At 46.1% G+C, this 18,684-nt stretch overlaps 1 protein-coding gene across 2 annotated transcripts; it reads right to left on the reverse strand.

Annotated features, from left to right (window-relative positions):
* Positions 1-3,499: 3,499 nt before the first annotated feature.
* HMGB1 (high mobility group box 1) lies at positions 3,500-8,821 on the reverse strand. 2 transcript variants are annotated; one of them, XM_080940641.1, is made up of 5 exons: positions 7,230-7,777; positions 6,528-6,691; positions 6,236-6,381; positions 5,876-6,050; positions 3,500-5,175 (listed from the first exon to the last, which is right to left on the reverse strand). In XM_080940641.1, exons 2-5 carry the CDS (start codon positions 6,675-6,677, stop codon positions 4,999-5,001), a joined length of 648 nt encoding a protein of 215 aa, XP_080796767.1. In that variant the 5' UTR covers positions 6,678-6,691; positions 7,230-7,777; the 3' UTR covers positions 3,500-4,998. The 2 variants fall into 2 exon arrangements, with proteins under 2 accessions (XP_080796767.1, XP_080796766.1); XM_080940640.1 differs by lacking the exon at positions 7,230-7,777 and adding an exon at positions 8,683-8,821 and having other exon boundaries at positions 3,501-5,175.
* Positions 8,822-18,684: the final 9,863 nt, after the last annotated feature.

The raw sequence follows: 18,684 nt of genomic DNA on the forward strand, positions 1-18,684 counted from the left end.
TTGTTGTGACAGAGTCTCACTGTGTAGACCAGAATACCGTGAACTTAGATCCTCCTGCCTCTGTCTCCTGAGTGCTGGGACTAAAACCATGCACCACCATGCCTGGCAAAGCTTTTCAAAAGTTTCTGTGGTGTATGTGTGTTTGGCCATGGTCCTTTCTCTGATCTTCTGGAAGATTCTGCGATTCTGCTGCAGGTGCAACCCCAGTGCTGGCTGACCCCAAATATCAAGTAAAGAGGCACAGCAGGAAGAGAGAGTCCAGGCAGTGAGGGCAAGGAAGAAGCTGGGTGGGGCGGGGCACTCCCACATTTCAGGGTACTGATACTGCAGGGAGCTGTCCTCCCAATTTCTCTGGGCTATTGACTACTACTTTGGGAAAAGGCACAGTTTAGACTCCAGTCGCTCTACAACCTCTTTGTGTCTAGCATGCCATGACCTGGGACTAATGCTACGATGTGCCTTGAGGTGGATGGCCTCCAAAGAAAGGACATGTTTCCCTCTTGTCAAAAGAGGCTCTCTAGTCTGCATCTGAGTCTTCATGTGCCTATACCCGAGCCCCACGCAGGCAAGTCCACATGACATATGGTGGAACCTGTCAAGAAACTGATACTAAATGGACAATAGCAGCAGTATCTGCTCTACGGGGCCTTCAAGGTCTTGCCCTTCAAGCTCTCTGGGTATCTTTTCCTTACCTTAATACTCCGGCATGCAGTAAGTAACTTACTTTACTCTTTTTGTGCTCTTGATGTTTTAAACTATTTTTAAAAGAGGACCTTGGGCTACCGAGATGGCTCAGTAACTTAAAGGCTCTGGCTACAAAGTCTGGAGATTTAAGTTCAATCCCCAGGACCATGTGGGTGGTCGGAGAAACCAGACTCCCTTAAATTGACCTGTGGCCTGTGTGGCCACAGCGTGCACACATTTTCTAAAAAGATGACCTGTCATTGAAATATAATAACCAAAAGATATAAAAGCCACTAACTAGTGATTCTATATAAATCTAAGCAACTAAGCGGACCTAATTAAACACTGCACCTAGGACTGTGTAAGTGCTCTGGGAGGTTGTCCACTACCCTGAAGCACCATTCCCAGCAAGGAAAAGCACAGGGAGCATCTTGTCAAAGCCACACTCATGTTGGTTTCACCTTCACAAACAAGCCCACCCACTGCCAGCTAGAGTCCAGCCTCTGTTCTATTATGCCCCCCCCCCCAGCAACACACCTTTTCCAAAACTGTTTGCTGAAGCTTTTCAAAGACAGAACCTCCCTCCCCATAGAAACTTCCATTTAAGATCAAGGGTGTAAAACTGGGAAGCTCCTCAGTCCCACGCAATGATTAAATACCTAGTTATGGCAGAAACTTCTAGCAAGTTAGCCAGAGGCATCCCAAAAAGTCTTTTTGGTTTGATTCTGCCTATGGGGAACTCTGGACAAATAACTGTATTTTAAGATTTTATTTTTTAAAAAATAAAGGCTTCTGCCCAGTGTCGTGGCACACACTTTTAATATGAGCACTTGGGAGGAATTCCAGGACAGCCAGGAAAGCAAAACTTTATAAAAATAAAACAAAACAAAAACTAAAGTTCCCCCTCACCAGTGGAGCCAAAGAACCAATAAAAATCTGTCATGAGGTCCTTGCTAAAATGTTGCGGTATAAGCACACTTTGGGGGAGCCGTTTATTGGTATCTGCCAAAATGTTGACTCCAACCATATTTTGACTCAGCAATCCTCCTTTGAGACATTTATTCTGGATTTGTACAAATTCCAGTTTCTACATACCAAGCCCACCAACCAACCCCCAGATGTATTTTGTTATTCTATAGCTGCATCATTTCAGTTCCGGTACTTAAGATCAAAACCAATGACCATGCTGACTGGGACGGCTTCTTCCTGGCAGATGGTGTATTTTGAGTGTAGTATACTGTCCTATGTGGTTTGCCTTTCTGTACCATAGCGTATCCTGAAAATGCATTACCAGAGCACAGCAACATTCTACCTCTTTACTCAAGGAAGTAACTTGGCTGAACCCCAGGGAACACTGCTGTGCATAGCGACATGAAAATAAAGTATCTCACCTCTCTGATAATGGGGTCTTCCAAACCGTTTTCTGTTTTCTACCCAGTATCAAGAGGAAATTGATAGAAATGGAAAAATAAGCTTAAGGAACTTGTCACCACCAATCAATGGTTTGAACTTAAGCTGTGACCAAGCAGATTTACAGTAATCCTGATTCTCACATGCAGTGCTTCACCAAAAGGAGACTGGTACTCTCTTGTGTTCAATGCACTGTACCTGAGCTATACTTGATTGCCTAAGTACCAAGCTAACTTCTGTTGAATGGCTGCTGGCTTACTACTTTAGACCAAACTGGCCCTAAACTCGAGATCATGCCCAGCCCAATTTTACTCTCAAACACCCTGTAAATGTAGTGACACTTTCCAGCAGTTGGGAAGCTGAAAGCTAGACAGGACAGTTAGAGAGCAGCCATGTTTTTTCTTTAATCCACAAGTTAGGAAATGAAATTGAGAGTGTGTGTGGGGGGAGGGGGGTAAGAATTAACAGAAATGGTGGCCAATGTCACTTTTACAATATGGAAATACTACCAGGCAGTGACACAGACCCATAATCATAGCACTTGGGAAGCAGAGGTAAGATCCAATCTTCAGCTACATAGTGAGCTCCAGGCAAACCTGGGCTACAAGACCTACAGGAACCTAATACTAAATCCTGTAAACTTCAGTCTTAGGAGTCAATGTATTTCCAGGGGATACTGCTTAGACGCTGAACAGAACTCCTCAAGTTTCTTTCTTTTCTCTTTTTGTTCCATTTCTTGAAGCCAAAACCTAAGGCTGGTTAAGCCAGGCAAACTGTTCCCGTTCTTAACATCTTTAAAAGGGTAGCTGTCACGACACACCCACTAAAGTTACAAAGATGATTCCTTGAGGCAGAGTTCACTTTTAAATGGATCGCTTACTAACAACAGATGTCCACAACGCTAGTTCTAAAGCAACAGTACAAATCTCCAAGTCAGTCACTTGTTCCTAAGTTGGTAATCAAGAACACTACAGCCTGCTGAGGTCCTCCATGGGCTTAAGAGAACTGATGGGTGATCTTTGAAACCAACCTCACTTTTTACTTACCACGCCAAGTTTTCAATTAATCTTACACATATTGGGGATGCTTGACAAAACCCCATTTCTTGCACTTTGCAGCCCGTTAGCCTATTTAACATCTTAAAACTTACTCTGTGTACACGAATGCAGAAGTGTGTGGTCAAAGCATTTTGGAAGCTGGTTTCCCCTCCTGCCATAGGTTGTGGGGTTGACAGCCAACTACCATTTTACCCACTGCTATCTCACTGGCCCCAGCAACAAGTGTTGTTAATGGGAAGAAGCCTTTGTTTACTCTAAGGCACTATTAGGAAGTGTGGTAAAAAGCTTAAATTCTTCAGTGAAAGTCATTTAACTAATATTTAAAACCTCTGCAATTATTAGTTTATTAGTATCATCCAGGACTCATGTTCAGTATTCTTCCTCCAATTACATAACAAACGCAAATGTAAAGGACCCAAGTCAAAATGATATAACAGCACTCTATCACAAAAGCGTGTAAAATTACAAGAACGCTATCTTAAAACACTGGCACTTTTAGAGAATGATAATCTCAAAATACCCCACAAAATTGCCAAATTGTTCCTAAACTAAGCCGATTAAACATGATTAATGAATGAGTTTGGGTTTTATAAAGAAAAGCAAATGGATTGGACAACTGGAACTAATATGCAAAGTTTATCCTCTTTCCTTGTATCTGATTTATAAAGGGACAAACCACAGTATAGGAAAATATACCCTTCATTTTAAATGTGGCATACTTTTAAAAGCTGGCCCAACTAATTAAATATACCTTTAACAAGTCAAGTTTCCTGAGCAAACTGTATGTAAATAGAAGGGCAGGAGCATTATAGCCAGCTTCTCATGATAGCCTTCGCTGGGACTGAGGACAACAAAGAGCACGAAGTCTTGTATTTTAAACTCACACTTTTGGGGATACATTCTCAGGTCTTCTTTAGTAGGGGAAACTGCAAAATATAACTGCCATTACACAGTAATGGCAGTTAGAGGAGAGTCCTCATGTAAGGAGAACATACTTCTCTATTAGTCCTTCAAGGACAGGCTTTCAGATTGCTCGATTCTAATAATCCCATGGTGTGACAAAACTGACCACTCCTTGCTATGCCAAGTAGGTTATATAATCTCTTATTCAACTGATCACGGTTTTGGAGAATTCAACTATGGATGGAAATGTTACCCCGACTACAATATGCAGGGTGTGTGGACAAAAGCTTTTTTCTAGCTAACTGTATGAAAAGATACGCACTGTAATAATCCATGTGACCCAAAATGGGCAAAAGCAAAAGACTAGCTTCCCCTGAAGAAGAAAACTTTCAGACCTATGAAAAGGACAACAATACTAATAAAAAAAATTGTATTTACTTAGAAGCATTCAGAATGTCAACAAAACAGCCGCAAATTTTTTTTTTGCAATTACAGAGTGGTATTCAGTTAACAGAACAATTATCTTCTTATAAGCTGCATCAGAGACAACTGAAGATGAAGAAAAAAAAAAAAAAAAACCAAAATAAAACCAAAAGAAAAAAAACCGGAAAAAAAAAAGAAAAAAAAAAAAAACCAAACTACTGTCCCCATATATAACTAATTTGTGCTGTGCACCAACAAGAACCTGCTTTAAATTTCCATGCCAATTTACAACCCCCAGACTGTACCAGGCAAGGTTAGTGGCTATTGAAAATACCACCAGGACAGGGCTATCTAAAGACACATTCGGTAGTGTGTTAACTATACAAAAAAAGACACTGTACAGTTTAAAAACAAATCTTACACAGCCTTACATTTCAATTTTTTTCTTTAAAAGGAGTGAGTTGTGTACAGGGGGGTTAAATGCTTTATAGACAAGAAAAAAAACTGCGCTAGAACCAACTTATTCATCATCATCATCTTCTTCTTCATCTTCGTCTTCCTCTTCTTCCTCCTCTTCCTCATCTTCTTCATCCTCCTCATCATCTTCTTCTTCCTTCTTTTTCTTGCTCTTTTCAGCCTTGACCACCCCCTTTTTCGCTGCATCAGGTTTTCCTTTAGCTCTGTAGGCAGCAATATCCTTCCAAACGAGGGGAGAATAAGACAAAAAAATAAAACTTCAGTCTCCAAAACACACAGGCCCATTGTACCTTCCCAAATAATTAGACCACAGGAAAAGGCACATAAAAATGAACAATTTGCAATGTACAACTCATGAAATGGCAGTCTAATATTTGTGTTGTTATGCCCCACTGAGGTACAATTATATACCACATCCTAATTCTAGTTTGAGGACTTGAAGGCAGGCTGATCAAAGGGTAATACTGCCACCTTCTGAACATAAAACAGCATTCTACAGGTTCACAGCCAGACCTTCATCCACAGAAAAACTAGGGGAGTTGGGGATGTGTCTAGGAATTACAATTTTCCTCCATCCTACTGACAGTTACCTTGGCAAGCTCAATTTTAAGCAATTTTACTTCAATCCAAAATTAATATGTAACAAATATTTGCATATAGGCAGTATAGTTACTTTGCCTAATCTATTTTTGTAGTGTATGCATATAACCATTTACAAGCCATTCTCACCATAAGTAGCTACAAATTTCTCTAATTTAGATATACATATTAAGATATAAAACTAATACAACTTAAAGACCTTGGCTCAAGTCAGATTATAGGAAAACAACACACTATTGGCCCTTTTGCAAACAAAGAGAAAATTAAGGAGTTCTCAAATTCAATCCCCTCACATCTGGCATTCCCTGCATCCCTCTTACCTTTTCGTACTTCTCCTTCAGCTTGGCGGCCTTCTTCTCATAGGGCTGCTTGTCATCCGCGGCAGTGTTGTTCCACATCTCCCCTAGTTTCTTTGCAACATCACCAATGGATAAGCCAGGATGCTCACCTTTGATTTTTGGGCGGTACTCAGAACAGAACAAGAAGAAGGCCGAACTAAAACCAGAAATGTAGTTATCGGATTTTAACAAACAGAACAGTCAAATCTGTACTGCTTTGCAGTATTTAAGTACCTAGTAATTTATATCATACAATGGATAGGGCATAAATTTATAAATATTCAGGCATATATACTGATGTAAGATACTCTAAACAACCCCCCCAAAAAAGCTCACACTTACGGAGGCCTCTTGGGTGCATTGGGGTCCTTGAACTTCTTTTTGGTCTCCCCTTTTGGGGGGATGTAGGTTTTCATTTCTCTTTCATAACGAGCCTTGTCAGCCTTTGCCATATCTTCAAATTTCCCCTTTTCTTTAGCAGACATGGTCTAGAAAGAGTTGTTTGTAAACTTGACACGGGTGTTTAATATGTCACTCTAAAGCACTTTAATAGTCAAATAATAAGGGGAGCCATCCAGCCCCTTCATCCTAATTTACAACTAAGAGGCTGTCAGTATCTCTAAAGCCCTCTTACCTTCCACCTCTCTGAGCACTTCTTGGAGAACTCTGAGAAGTTGACAGAAGCATCCGGGTGCTTCTTCTTGTGCTCCTCCCGGCAGGTTTGCACAAAGAATGCATATGAGGACATCTTGCCTCTCGGCTTCTTAGGATCTCCTTTGCCCATGTTTAGTTGATTTTCTAAAATAAAGCACTCGATGTTAGTAACAAAAATTGTGAAATGGACAAGCTCTGAAATGTTCAGAGTGGCAAGACAAATCAAAGTTTGTATTATTTAACACAGTGGTGACGACAATCTCCCATAAAAGCCAGGCATTGCAAACCATAGCCAATTCCTAGAAGTGGTTAAGCCAGAGATGAGGGCATGGGACACAGGGAAGAGAGAAAGGGGAAAAAAAAACTGTCCTCAAAGTGTGATCTCAAAGTGTTAAGTAGGCACAGATACATTTATCTGTATCTGTATACACCCTATCTGTCGGTGTCTGCTCTGAATGGCTACCTAAACTGGTAGTTAAAACCATGTGTAAATCTTTAATTTTTTTTTAAACCAACGAAACAGAAACGTTAGGGAAAAACCCACCCTGTCCATCAGTGAATTTTTTTTGCCGAGTACAAGGAATGATCTAGTAGACCTTAAGAGAATTACGGGCCTAGAAAAAGCAGGGGGAGGGGATAAAAAGCAAAACAACAAATCCCCCCTCTTGCACCTAAAGTTTACCCGGCTTTAAGAACACCCTGTCTTCGCATCAAACTTTGCTCGGGAGGGCGAGGCGGCGCTGGGACAGGGCCGGGAGAGGCCGCCGTTTCCTATCGCTTTGGCCCCGAGATGCGTTTCTGCTCTGACTAAACACGTCCGGTCTGAAGTTTCTCCGAGTAAACAAGGATGAGGGACAAAAGCCACTCCTGCTGCTCCCCCTCCGCCACCACGGGGGTGTCGGGCTTTTTTTTTTTTCCCTTTCAATCAGGCCCGTGAAAAGTTGGGGTACCCTGGCGCGCGCGGGCAGGATTCCCCGCCCTCCGAACTTGGCCCGAGGTTGAGGGGGGCTGCGGCTCCGGGCGGGCCCGAGGCCGCCACGTGCGCCCGGAAGGCCGCAGCCTCGCGCCGCCGCCCCCATTTTGTCGGCCGCGGCGCAAGGAGAAGCCCCGCTCGAAATGGGGGCTGGCTCCGCCCGCGGCCGCCAGGGCCGGCGCACGGAATGGCCGCTGCGCGTCTTCCCCGCCTGCGCCGCCGCCGCCGACGCGAGGGCGAGCGCGAATATGGCTCCTTCCCTTTGTGTGTGCGCGCGTGTGTGTGTATGTGTGTGTGAGTGTGTGAGGAGACTGAGGCGCGCGGCGGGCGGGGCGCTGGCGCACTCGCCATGGCGGCGGGGGAGGGGCGGGGGCGCGCGGCTCCCCTCCCCCCGCGGCCCCCGCGCCGTCTCCCTCCGCGCGCCCCGCCGCCCCCGCACGGAAAACGCGGGGCTGTGAAGAGAGAGAGGAGAGAGAGAGAGTGAGGGGAGCGAGAGGAGAGGGGGGAAAAAAAAAAGTTGCCTCAGAACTGCTGCGCCCAGCTTCCCCCGCCCGCACGCCCGCCTTGTTTTCTCTACAGCCAGCAGCGCCGGGCCGAGTCAGCCATGTTCCAGCGAGCGCAGCGGCGCCGCTCCCCCCACTGCCGCCCGCTAGCCCGCCGCCGCGCCCGGCCCGAGTCGCCCCGCACGGCCGCCCCCGGCCCACCCGCGCCGCCCTCGCCCGCAGCGGCGCCCCGCCCGCCGCCCCGCGCTCCCCGCCGCGGCCGCCCATGCAGCCGGGAAGCGCCGCCGCTGCCCGCTCAGCGCACGCCGCCTGCCCGAAACGTTCGGCCCCGGGGGCCACAAACACGTTTTTTTTAAAAAAAAATTTTTTTAAAAAATAATCCGGAATACACAAAAAAAATTTTTTTTCTGCGCCAGTGAAGCGCGAACGGCGCCCCGGGTGTGAAGTGGCGGTCGCCAGAGGCCCGCGGCTCGGCGCGGGGCAACGTTCGCGGCGCCCGGCGGAGCCTCGCTCCGTGCGCAGTTCCCCCCACGGTCCCCCCTCATTTGCCTTTGTGTGGAGCCTGACCCGCCGGCTCCGGGCCGCGGGGATCCGGCCGCCGCGCGGGCTACGAGGCTGCCCGAGGCGCTTTCCCCGCCGCTGAGCAGCCCCGCACTTACCCTCCGCGAGGCACAGAGTCGCCCAGTGCCCGTCCGGCTCTCGCTTGCCCCGGCGCTGTCTCTATGGAGCTCAATGTACTGCAATGGCTGTGAGAGCGGGAGCCAGACGCAGCCTCCTCACTCTCTCCGCTCTGTAACATTACTCTCCAGCCAGCGCGCCTCCTATTGGCTACCGCCAACTCACGGGGCTCGCTCATTGGTCCGTTCCCTCCCATTGTCCTGACCAGAGCCCGCGCGCCATTGGCTGTTTGCGAGGACACGTCACCGAGGATTGAAACAGCGCGCAAATCTGAATGTGTGTGTGTGCCGGGCCGAGAGGCTGAGGCGGGAGAGGCAGCGGCAGAGGCAGCAGCTGCTACGGGAAAGCGGAGCTCTATGGTGTCTATGTGCCTGCGTCTGCCCCGAGCCAGCCCCACGCCCGAGCCGCGGCGCGCGCGGCCAGCGCCTGGCTCTGTCACAGCCACCGCCGCGTCCTCAGGCCCGGGCGGCTCCCGCAGGCCCGCCCCCCCTCCCTCTCCACGCTCCCGCCCCGAGCCGTTGAGATGCGCGGCCCGTGCTTGGGGATGCCTCCCCGAGTGGGGCGACTGCTCGGGGGCCTGCGTCCCAAACGCGGGGGGCTCTGCAGGCCCCGGGACGGCTATGCTGCTGCAACCCACCACAAGACACCCCTCACCCCGACCGCCCGCCTAATGTGCCCACCATGCCCAGGGGCCTAGTCTGCGGGCGTCCAATTGCACCCCTTTTTTCTGGGTTTGCTCGAGTTTCCCAGTACTTTTCGAACTTTGTTTTTCTTTTGGTCAAGCACAAAGCAGTGTTTTGAACTTCCCGGACACCAAAGCCTTATTCCAGGGAATTAATGCCCAGCCACTGGAGTTTGATACTGCTTGCTCTCAGGAAATGTTTGGGAGAGCCCAGCTAGAATTAGCGAGTTTATTAAAGAGCTCACTCTCCCACCCCCATATACACACACACATACACAGAGGCTGTTTTCTGTGACTCGGTGTGGATTACTGTTAGAATCAAATGAATCTTTGTGATTGCTATCTTCCCTCCGATCACACCACTTAGTGCATACATGTACCTGCTCTAGGATTACCAGACGTTTAGGGCTACTGTTACCTGAAGGATTAGATGGAGTAGAGGAGTGTTTGGGCCCAAACCCATAGGCTGTGCTTTCTCCCACTCACCAAGCTGGTTGGTCACACTTAGGTCTGCAGAGAAAATAGCCAGGCCAGTTCTAAAGGCCACAGGCTTTCATTAATCCTTAATGAATCTAACATCTCTTTTTTGGGGGAGGGGGCACAGAGTACCTCTCTTCAGTTAAAAACAAATGTCTCCCCCCTTTTAAAATTCCGACTCTTATACACTTCTCAAATAAACAAAGAATTCCTCCAAAATGCACTTGAACCAAGTCATAGATATTGGTTTAGATTTTTATACCACTTCCAAGCCTCTATTATCTAATGGATGTGCTCGAATTTACTATTTTTACTGGAAATAGGCTTAGATAGTCTTTTCTGACCAGTGGCTTTAATGTCCATTGTCATTTTTTAATAATACATTAATATCTTGTGAATATCACTGGTGTGAATAGACAGTACACTAAACTCACATGCAAAGGTGCAGGTGCGTGCATGCGCGCGCGTGCGCGCGCACACACACACACACACACACACACTGGTGTACTGGCTGGTTTTGTGTGTCAATTGACCCAAGTTAGAGTCATCAGAGAGAAAGGAGCCTCAGTTGAGGAAATGCCTCCATGAGATCCAGCTGTAAGGCATTTCTCAATTAGTGATTGATGGGGAGGACACCTCAGCTCATTGTGGGTGATTTCTGGGCTGGTGGTCCTGGGTTCTATAAAAAAACAGGCCTAGCAAGCCATGGGAAGCAAGTTAGTAAGTTCATAGCCTCTTCATCAGCTCCTGCCTCCAGGTTCCAGGAGTATTTGAGTTCCTGTCCTGACTTCCTCCATTCTTGGACTATGATCTGGAAGTGTAAAGCCAAATAAACCCTTTCCTCCCCAATTTGCTTTCTGATCATGGTGTTTTTGTCACAGAAATAGAAACCCTAACTAACACAAATGGCTAGTGCCTTTAGTCCCCACATTCAGGAGGCAGAGGCAGAAAGATCTCTGTGAGTTCTAGACCAGCCTGGTCTACACACTGAGTTCCAGACCTGTCCAGAACTACATAATAAGGCCCCCTCTAAAAAACAAAAACCCACCCTATTATTAAGAACTATATAAACATGCATTTTGCACTTCCAATATTTTAAAATAATATGGTGACTTTTAAATTGTTATTTTTACATATACTTACCTGTCATGCTTTGTACTTTAGATACAATTATATAATTTCAGTTCTGTTGTATGTTGTTAGTTCTTTATAAAATACTCAATAGCAGGATGGAGAGATGGTTCTGTGGTTCAGAGCACTGGCTGCTCTTGCAGAAGACCCGGGTTCAGTTTCCAGCATCCATGTGGCAGCTTGCCTGCGTATACATATGAATGCACATAAAATGTATATACAAGTATATCTTAAGTCCGAATAATTAAGCCATCTTCAGTTGCATCCTCACTACTAAGAGTGGCTTCCATTTGAATGTGGCACTGTCAATACTTCCCAGCACTGGCCCTGGTCCAACTGCCTACTCTGCTAGTTCTAGACTAGGCTTGCTCTTGTGAGGGTAAGTTAATGGCCCTCAAAGAAGCAAGAGAGAAATGGTTCCTCACAAACTTTGCATTGGGCAGGGTAGGAAGTCATAGGCACTGGGGTTAAACAGCCATACATTCAAATCTATCAACCAGGGGTGTCAGGCTTCTCATTGTCAAAGCAGATGGCCAAGGCTTATTGTGAAGATTACATTTTATTTTTCAGATACAGGGCCTTGCTATGTCGCATGAGCTGACCTCTAACTTGCTGTCTTCTCATAGTGTGACGTGTTCTTTTGTTTTGTGTTTTGCTTTTCTGAGACAGGTGTGTGTATGTGTGTAGCCTTGGTACTTCTAGAACTTGCTCTGTAGACCAGGTTGGCCTAGAACTCAGGCCTGCCTGCCAAGTGCTGGGATTAAAGGCATGTGTCTCCATCACCCAACCTACTTTTTAATTTTAATTTTATTTAATACAATTTGTGTGTGGTGCTGGGGCCTTGTACCTCCAGCCCTAATTTGCATACACCCTCCCTTTTGTGACAGGGTCTCCAGTGTAGCCCAGGTTGTCCTCTAACTCCTGAGCCTCCTAAATACAAGGTCCCAGACCTGAACTTTTGGTTTGGTTTTGTTTGGTTTGATTTGTTTGGGGTGTTTTTGGAGACAGTGTTTCTCTGTGTAGTCCTGGCTGTCCTGACCAGGTTGGCCTAGAACTCACAGAGATCTATATCTGCCTGCCTCTGTTTGAAGGCATGTAGCACCGTCACCCAGCAAACTTTTGTTTTTCAGTTTAAAATTCCGTCCTTGCATTCCATAATTTGGAAAATCTCAATTATAACTAATCTTGAGTTTTTCTTCATATTTTAATTATGAAGGTCGCAAATCTAGTCTAGCTTTCTATTTGCCTTGTTCTCTTTCGCCTCAAACAGCACTAATCTCTTCCTCATCTGGTGGCTCAACTGTTTTAAGATTCCCGTGGTAGAGAGGATTTATAGCATTCTACTAGCAGGGATTTTGATTTCTGTATCTAAGATGAGAATTTAGGTCAGTGGCAGAGAATTTCCGAAGCCCAGAGTTCAAACCCCAGCACACATATGTACTACTGGCACACGGGTACAAAAGCATGAGCTCGAGCACACACACACACACACACACACACACACACACACACACACGTGCAAGTTTAAAAATGAATACAACAAAAAAATGCAGTAGACAGCAGAATTTTTAGGCCTAATCTCCCAACCTTGATGACCACTGTTTCCTTCCCTATAAGCTACCAATTAATAAATGGTTAACTTATTTCTTGGGCAATTTATTCCAAATGGCAACATTCTCTGAACACCTCTATTGGCCGAACAACGTATAGACCTTCCTGTTGTCTGTTTGAGGCCAGTTCTCACCGTGAGGCTCAAGCTGACCTGAAACTTTCCATCCTCCTGCCTCTGCCTCCTTTGGGACGGGATTACAGGCGTCCTTCACGAACCTGCATTTTATTCCCTTCCTTGATATTCCGAGGACAGATGTAGTGCCTTACCCTCTTTACAATCCCATAATGTTCTGCCCATGAACTACGGAACTCCCAGCTGTACTTTGCATGTGCCACCCAAGCTGTACCTGTCTCTTACGGACTGGGACTCACTTTCAGTTTAGGTCTCAGGCACCTACTACCTTGCCTGGCATGTAGCAGGTGCTCAAGTTGAACAGTGAATCCGTAGCAGAAGGAGCACTTTCTTTTCCATCTGTGGGTCTAAGTGTCATGTCTTTTTAAACCAGAAGACAGGAGAATAGGATGAATAATATATTGTTATAGTTGGACAGAGTATAAACGTAATTTAAGTTGTATTCATGAGGGCTGGGCTGGAGGTGCATCTTCAATCTTAGCACTGAGGAAGCAGAGTTAGGCTGGTCTCTGTGCATTTGAGGCCAGCCAAGTACACATTGAGACCCACCCTCTCTCAAAAACAGACAGACAGACAGATAAGAGACGGGTTGAAGAGATAGTTTAGTGGTTAAGACCCCTGGCTATTCTTCCAGAGGACCAGGGCTCCACTCCCAGCACCCACATACCAGCTCAGGATTATCTCTAACTCCAGTTCCAGGGGATCCAACATCTTCCTGTGGCCTGCAAGGGGACCAGGTATGTATTCAGGACACAAACATACATGCTGGCAAAACACATCCATACACATACAATTTAAAATTAAATAATAATAAAAATGAAGAGGCAGAGAAGCATGTATGTGTTTCTCTAATGCAAATCGATATATACAATTTTTAATTTATTTTTATTATGTGCATGTGTGTATGTGTGGCAGCCTGTATGGGGAGGGTAGGTGACAGCTTCTTTCATCTAGTTGCTCTCCTCTCTCTCTCTCTCTCTCAAGATAGGGTTTCTCTGTACAGGTCTGGCTATCCTGGGGCTCATTCTATAGACCAGGCTGGCCCCAAACTCAGAGATCTGCCTGCCTTTGCCTCCAGAGTGTTGGTATTTAAAAGGTGTGCACCAGCACTGCCAAGCCAGATGAGGACACTTCTTGAGTAGATTCTCTCCTCCACCCGGGCTCTGGGGATGGCGCTTGGGTTTGCAGGCTTGTACTATAAAAGCACCCGCACCATAGTGAACTGTGGCCAGCCCAGTAAGCATTTAAGCACTGATCACGGAAAACTGTTGTAGTCTCCAAGCACGGCCACACCTTTGACCCCAGCCCCCGGAAGGCAGAGGCAGGGAGTCTCTGAGTTTCGAGCCATCCAGATCTACAGAACGAGTGTCAGGGTAGCTGGGGCTACATAGAGAAACGGTGTTTCAAAAAACCAAAAATAGGTCCCAATAAAATTTGGAAATGTAATCTTCATGGGGGGGGGGGCAAGGGGTGGGGAGAGACAGAATTCAGACACAGGACTTAGTGGTTCCATTAGCTGAAGGGCAGTTTCTCTCTGAAGGAAAGGGCCTGAAGCAGGAGAGTGAGCTCTTGCTTTCTTTGTCCGGTTCTGGAACCGAGTGGAGACTGAGCCAGAGTGCTTCATGGAGCAAACACGCTGACGATCCCATGGGGCATTCACATCTACAAAGCCCACTCTGGGGACGCCGAGGCTGGAGGATCCCATGCTTGATGCTGACTACTACGTACACCGTTTCAGAAAATTCACAAAAGCCAAGAGATCACACAGGAAAAAAAAAAAAAAAATTAGGAGGTTGAAAATAAAGGAGACATATGTCCTAATGAATAAGGTGAGAAGTTGTAGGGCCTAACTTTTTTTTTTTTTTTCTTTTGTACTCTTTTGCTTTCTGTTTCGTTGAATAAAAACAAATGTAAGGATCCAAAAGCAGCTGAGTGCGGTGGTGCACACCTTTAATCTCAGCACTCAGAGGCAGAAGATCTCTGAAAAATTCAAGGAACATCTTGCATGAGTCAGTCCTTTCTTCCTGTGGGTCCCAGGGATCAAACTCACGTCATCAGGCTTGGCAGCAAGCACCTTTAACCACAAGCCATCTTGCTGGTCCCAGGTCTTGCCTTCTTTAGAGTATTGATCTAGGCTAAGCATTGGGGGTGGGGCTGATTTCTAACAGTTACTCCAAGGCCAGTCAGTGGTCATGAAGATTGGGAGAGAGACCTCATCAAAAGTCTTCATAAAATAGTAACCTAGGGTCTACCTATATGTAATAAATAAATAAATATTTTTTTAAAAAAAGTAACCTAGGGTCAGGGAAGGGCTTGTGAGTAAAAGCATTCAGTGTGTGTTGCGGGAAATATCAATGCCATCTCTAGCTTGATGAGGTTGTTATGATTATTTCTAAGGGCTTCTATGGGTCTGTTTATCTCATATAGATGGGCAGCTTATATCTTTGTCTATTGGTTGTAAGCTTATTGTGTAGAGGGTTTGTGGATGGAGAATTTAGCATATGAACCTGTTTGAAAAGTTGATGATTGTGAGTCAAGATTTTACGGGGCAGTGGAGGACAGTATGTGAATGCAACTCGCTGGGGGGTCGCAGGCCACCCAGGACAGAAGCAGCAGAGAGGCTGGAGTGAACCGCCTGGGACGGGAGCTGAGTAAAAAGGACATAGCGTCCAGTGCGTGATATCATAGCGACGTGTGATATTGTCCAGTGTGCTCGGCTCCGCACTAGAGCGGCGTCCGAGGAGCGAGACTGCGGTGCCGATAACAACAGAGCTTGTAATATTTACCTCAAATGTTTAAGTCTGACTCTGAGTTCGGTTCCTAGAACCTACAGTGGGAGGAAGCAACCAACTCCTGAAAGTTGTCCTCAGATCTGCTCACACTACTATTAGGATTATATCTGCATACCTACATGAGCACAGGAGCCCGGGAGCGTGTATGTCCACATAACACACACACACACACACACACATACACACACACACACACCAATCAAAATTAAAATTTTATTTTATTTATTTTTTGGGCGACTGTGGAGGCTTTTGGGGGTGGGACCTAGCCCTCAGAACTAGGCTCTGAGGTGCCAGCCTTCGACGATCTGGCCTGTCTCCTGACCCCAGCATGCTCTCTGCTGCGTAGCCTCTTAGGATGTGAACAGCTTCTGCCTCAGTTTCTTCAGTTGGGAACTCGGAGACTCTGCCAGGCCACCCACAGGCCTCCCCTCTCTGGCAGAGAGAAGCACCGAATGGCCAGTCACAACAAAGCTGTCTTCCCTTGTCCCTTTCGGGTATTTCAGTCAGGACCTAGTGCAGTACAATTTTTTTTTTCTTTTCTTTCCTTTTCTTTTTTTTTTTTTTAAGAGTGAGTGACACGTACTAAGGTAGCCACAATAAAAAAGAGACACCAGCAAGTATGGGTGAGCATGTGAAAAAAATTGAATCCTTCTATATTGCTGATGGGAAGAGAAAATGATGAAGGGGGCCTTGGGAAAGAGTCAAAGCTGTTTCTCAGGTTAAACACAGTGCAGAACCTGGCAAAACTCCTCTCTTAGGCCTATCCCAGCAGAAATAAACAAACCCACACAAAAACATGCATACCCATATTCACTGCAGTGGTTTTTATTGCTCTTTTTTGCTTTGTTTTTATTTCTTGTAATATACCCGGAGGTGTACACAATTCACCTGTCCATCACCTAAAGAGTTGCTAAATAAAAATATGGTATATTTGTACATATTTTTTTCAGCAGATTTATTTTTTGTGTGTGTCCCACTCTCATTTTTTTTAAATTTATGTGTTTTACCTACATATATATCTATCTGTAGAACACATGCGCATCTGGTGTCCTCAGAGGCCAGAAGAGGGCATTGGCTCCCCTGGAACTAGAGTTATAGATGGTTGTGAGCCATCACGTGGATGGTAGGCTTTCTGTAAGGACAAGTGCTCTTAACACTCCAACCAGCCCTGTCTTCTGATTTTTGAGAAAGGGCCTTCAGGAAGGCCTCATTGGACTGTAGACCAGGCTGGCCTCAAACCTACAGAGATCTACCTGCCTTTGCCTGCAGAATTCTGAGATTAAAAGTGTGAGCCACCCTGTCTGTGTTGTTTGTTTCTTCCCTGGGGGCTAAACCTAAGCAGTAGAAACAGATCGATCAGTGAGCTTTTTTTCTCTCAGTCTCTTAAAAATGTTGAGACAAATAGGTGTAGTGGCACATGCCTTTAATCTCAGCACCCAGGAGTTCGAGGCCAGCCTGGTCTACAGACTGAGCTACAGAGAGGCCCTGTGTCAAAACTGTCCCTTTTCTCCCCACAAAAAATCAGAATGTTGTTGAGGCTAGTCTTGAACTTAAGAAGCTCCTAGCTCCCCCTCTGAGTCGCTGGAATTATAGGCCTCTCCCACCCAGCTTGCCAAGTGAACTGTGGCAGCCAAGCAGAACGAGGGCTGGGGAGACAGCTCGGTCGGTAAAGTCTTGGCCTGCAACAGTGAAAGCCAGAGTTTGTCAATGTATAAAGCTGAACCTGGTCAGATATGTTTGTAATCCCAGTGCTGGGGTCAGGGGGAGCTTGCTAGGCCAACTGGCCAAGCCTAATCAGTAAGGGAAGCTATCGATAGATCCTATCCTCCAGAACGAGGACTCTTCTGATGAACATGCAAGAGACCTTAGCCTCTATATACATATGTGTACATATACATACATATACACACACACATACAGTATGACCTCTGGCCTCTATGTGCACATGTATGCATACATGCACACACACTCACACAGAGGAGTAAAGTCTAATACAATCTATGACTATAAAATATTTTGAGTGGTTGCCAGATTTCTGGGGGAAGGGGAGTGCCTGCTACTGAGTTTGAGGTTCTCTTCTGGGCGACTTCTGGAAGAGTTCTAAAATTAGATTATAGTAATGGCTGCAGAGCCCGTGACTCTGCCTCAGACCACAGAGCTGCACACTCTAAGTGGGTAAATTGTATGGCGTGTGAATTACATCTTGAGGAAGCTGTTTCTTAAAAAGGAATAAACAGGTCTCCTGAGTGTTTAAGCAAGCAGTCAAAGCTGGAACAGCAAGATCTCCACTCGCTAGTTCTCCCAAGCCCTCCTGTTGTCCTGGTGTTTGATGCAGGGTGAAAAACAATGGCCCTCATCTTCATTAGGTTTAAATTTCACCTACTATTAGAGAGCTGTGCTTAATCTACATATTTGCTACAAAATAGTGATAGAGCCCCTTTGAAGAGATACTTTGGGGGGTTTCATGAGAGCTGGGGTGACAGGGGCTGGGGGTGTGTGTGACTAAGGGTCAGATGAGACAGTGCAACCTTGCAGCCTCCTGGCCTCAGGTAATCACCGTGCTTTCTGTGGTTTAAAGTATGTTTAAAAGTTAAGAGTTTGGAGCTGAAGAGGAAAAGCTGCCCAGGAAAAGCACCTGCATTTACGTCTCAATCCCCAATGGCACCCTCTTCTGATCTTTGGGGGTACCTGATGCACACACACTTACACTGACACACACACACACACACACACAGAATCTGAGGTCCTGGCCCATGGTGCACACCTTCAATCCCAGCACTCAGGAGGCAGAGGCAGGCAGATCTCTGTGTTCTGAAAGTCAGGCAAGGTTATATAAGGAGTTTCAGGACAACCAGGATTATTTGGAGACCTACATTTTGGTAGGGCAAGGATCTTACAGAGAGAGTGGCTGGCTGCCTCTCTCCACCGTATCTTCCATTTCTCCACCATCCCTATGGTTCCAAAGGACTCCCCCTGCCTGGCTCCTGTACAAAAGCAGTTTGCAGTTCATGCCTAGCATTCTGAACTCTTCTCTTTTTCATTAGTAGTTCTGAGAATCACACCAAGGGCCTTGTCGTGGTAAGCAAGACTCTGTCCTGACATCTTTTCTCCCCTTTCCCTGTCCCCATTGGTTATGTGAGGGTCCCAGGATCTATTT

This window comes from Micromys minutus (genome assembly GCF_963924665.1).
Source record: "Micromys minutus genome assembly, chromosome: 29".
In the NCBI taxonomy this organism is placed as follows: Eukaryota; Metazoa; Chordata; class Mammalia; order Rodentia; family Muridae; genus Micromys; species Micromys minutus.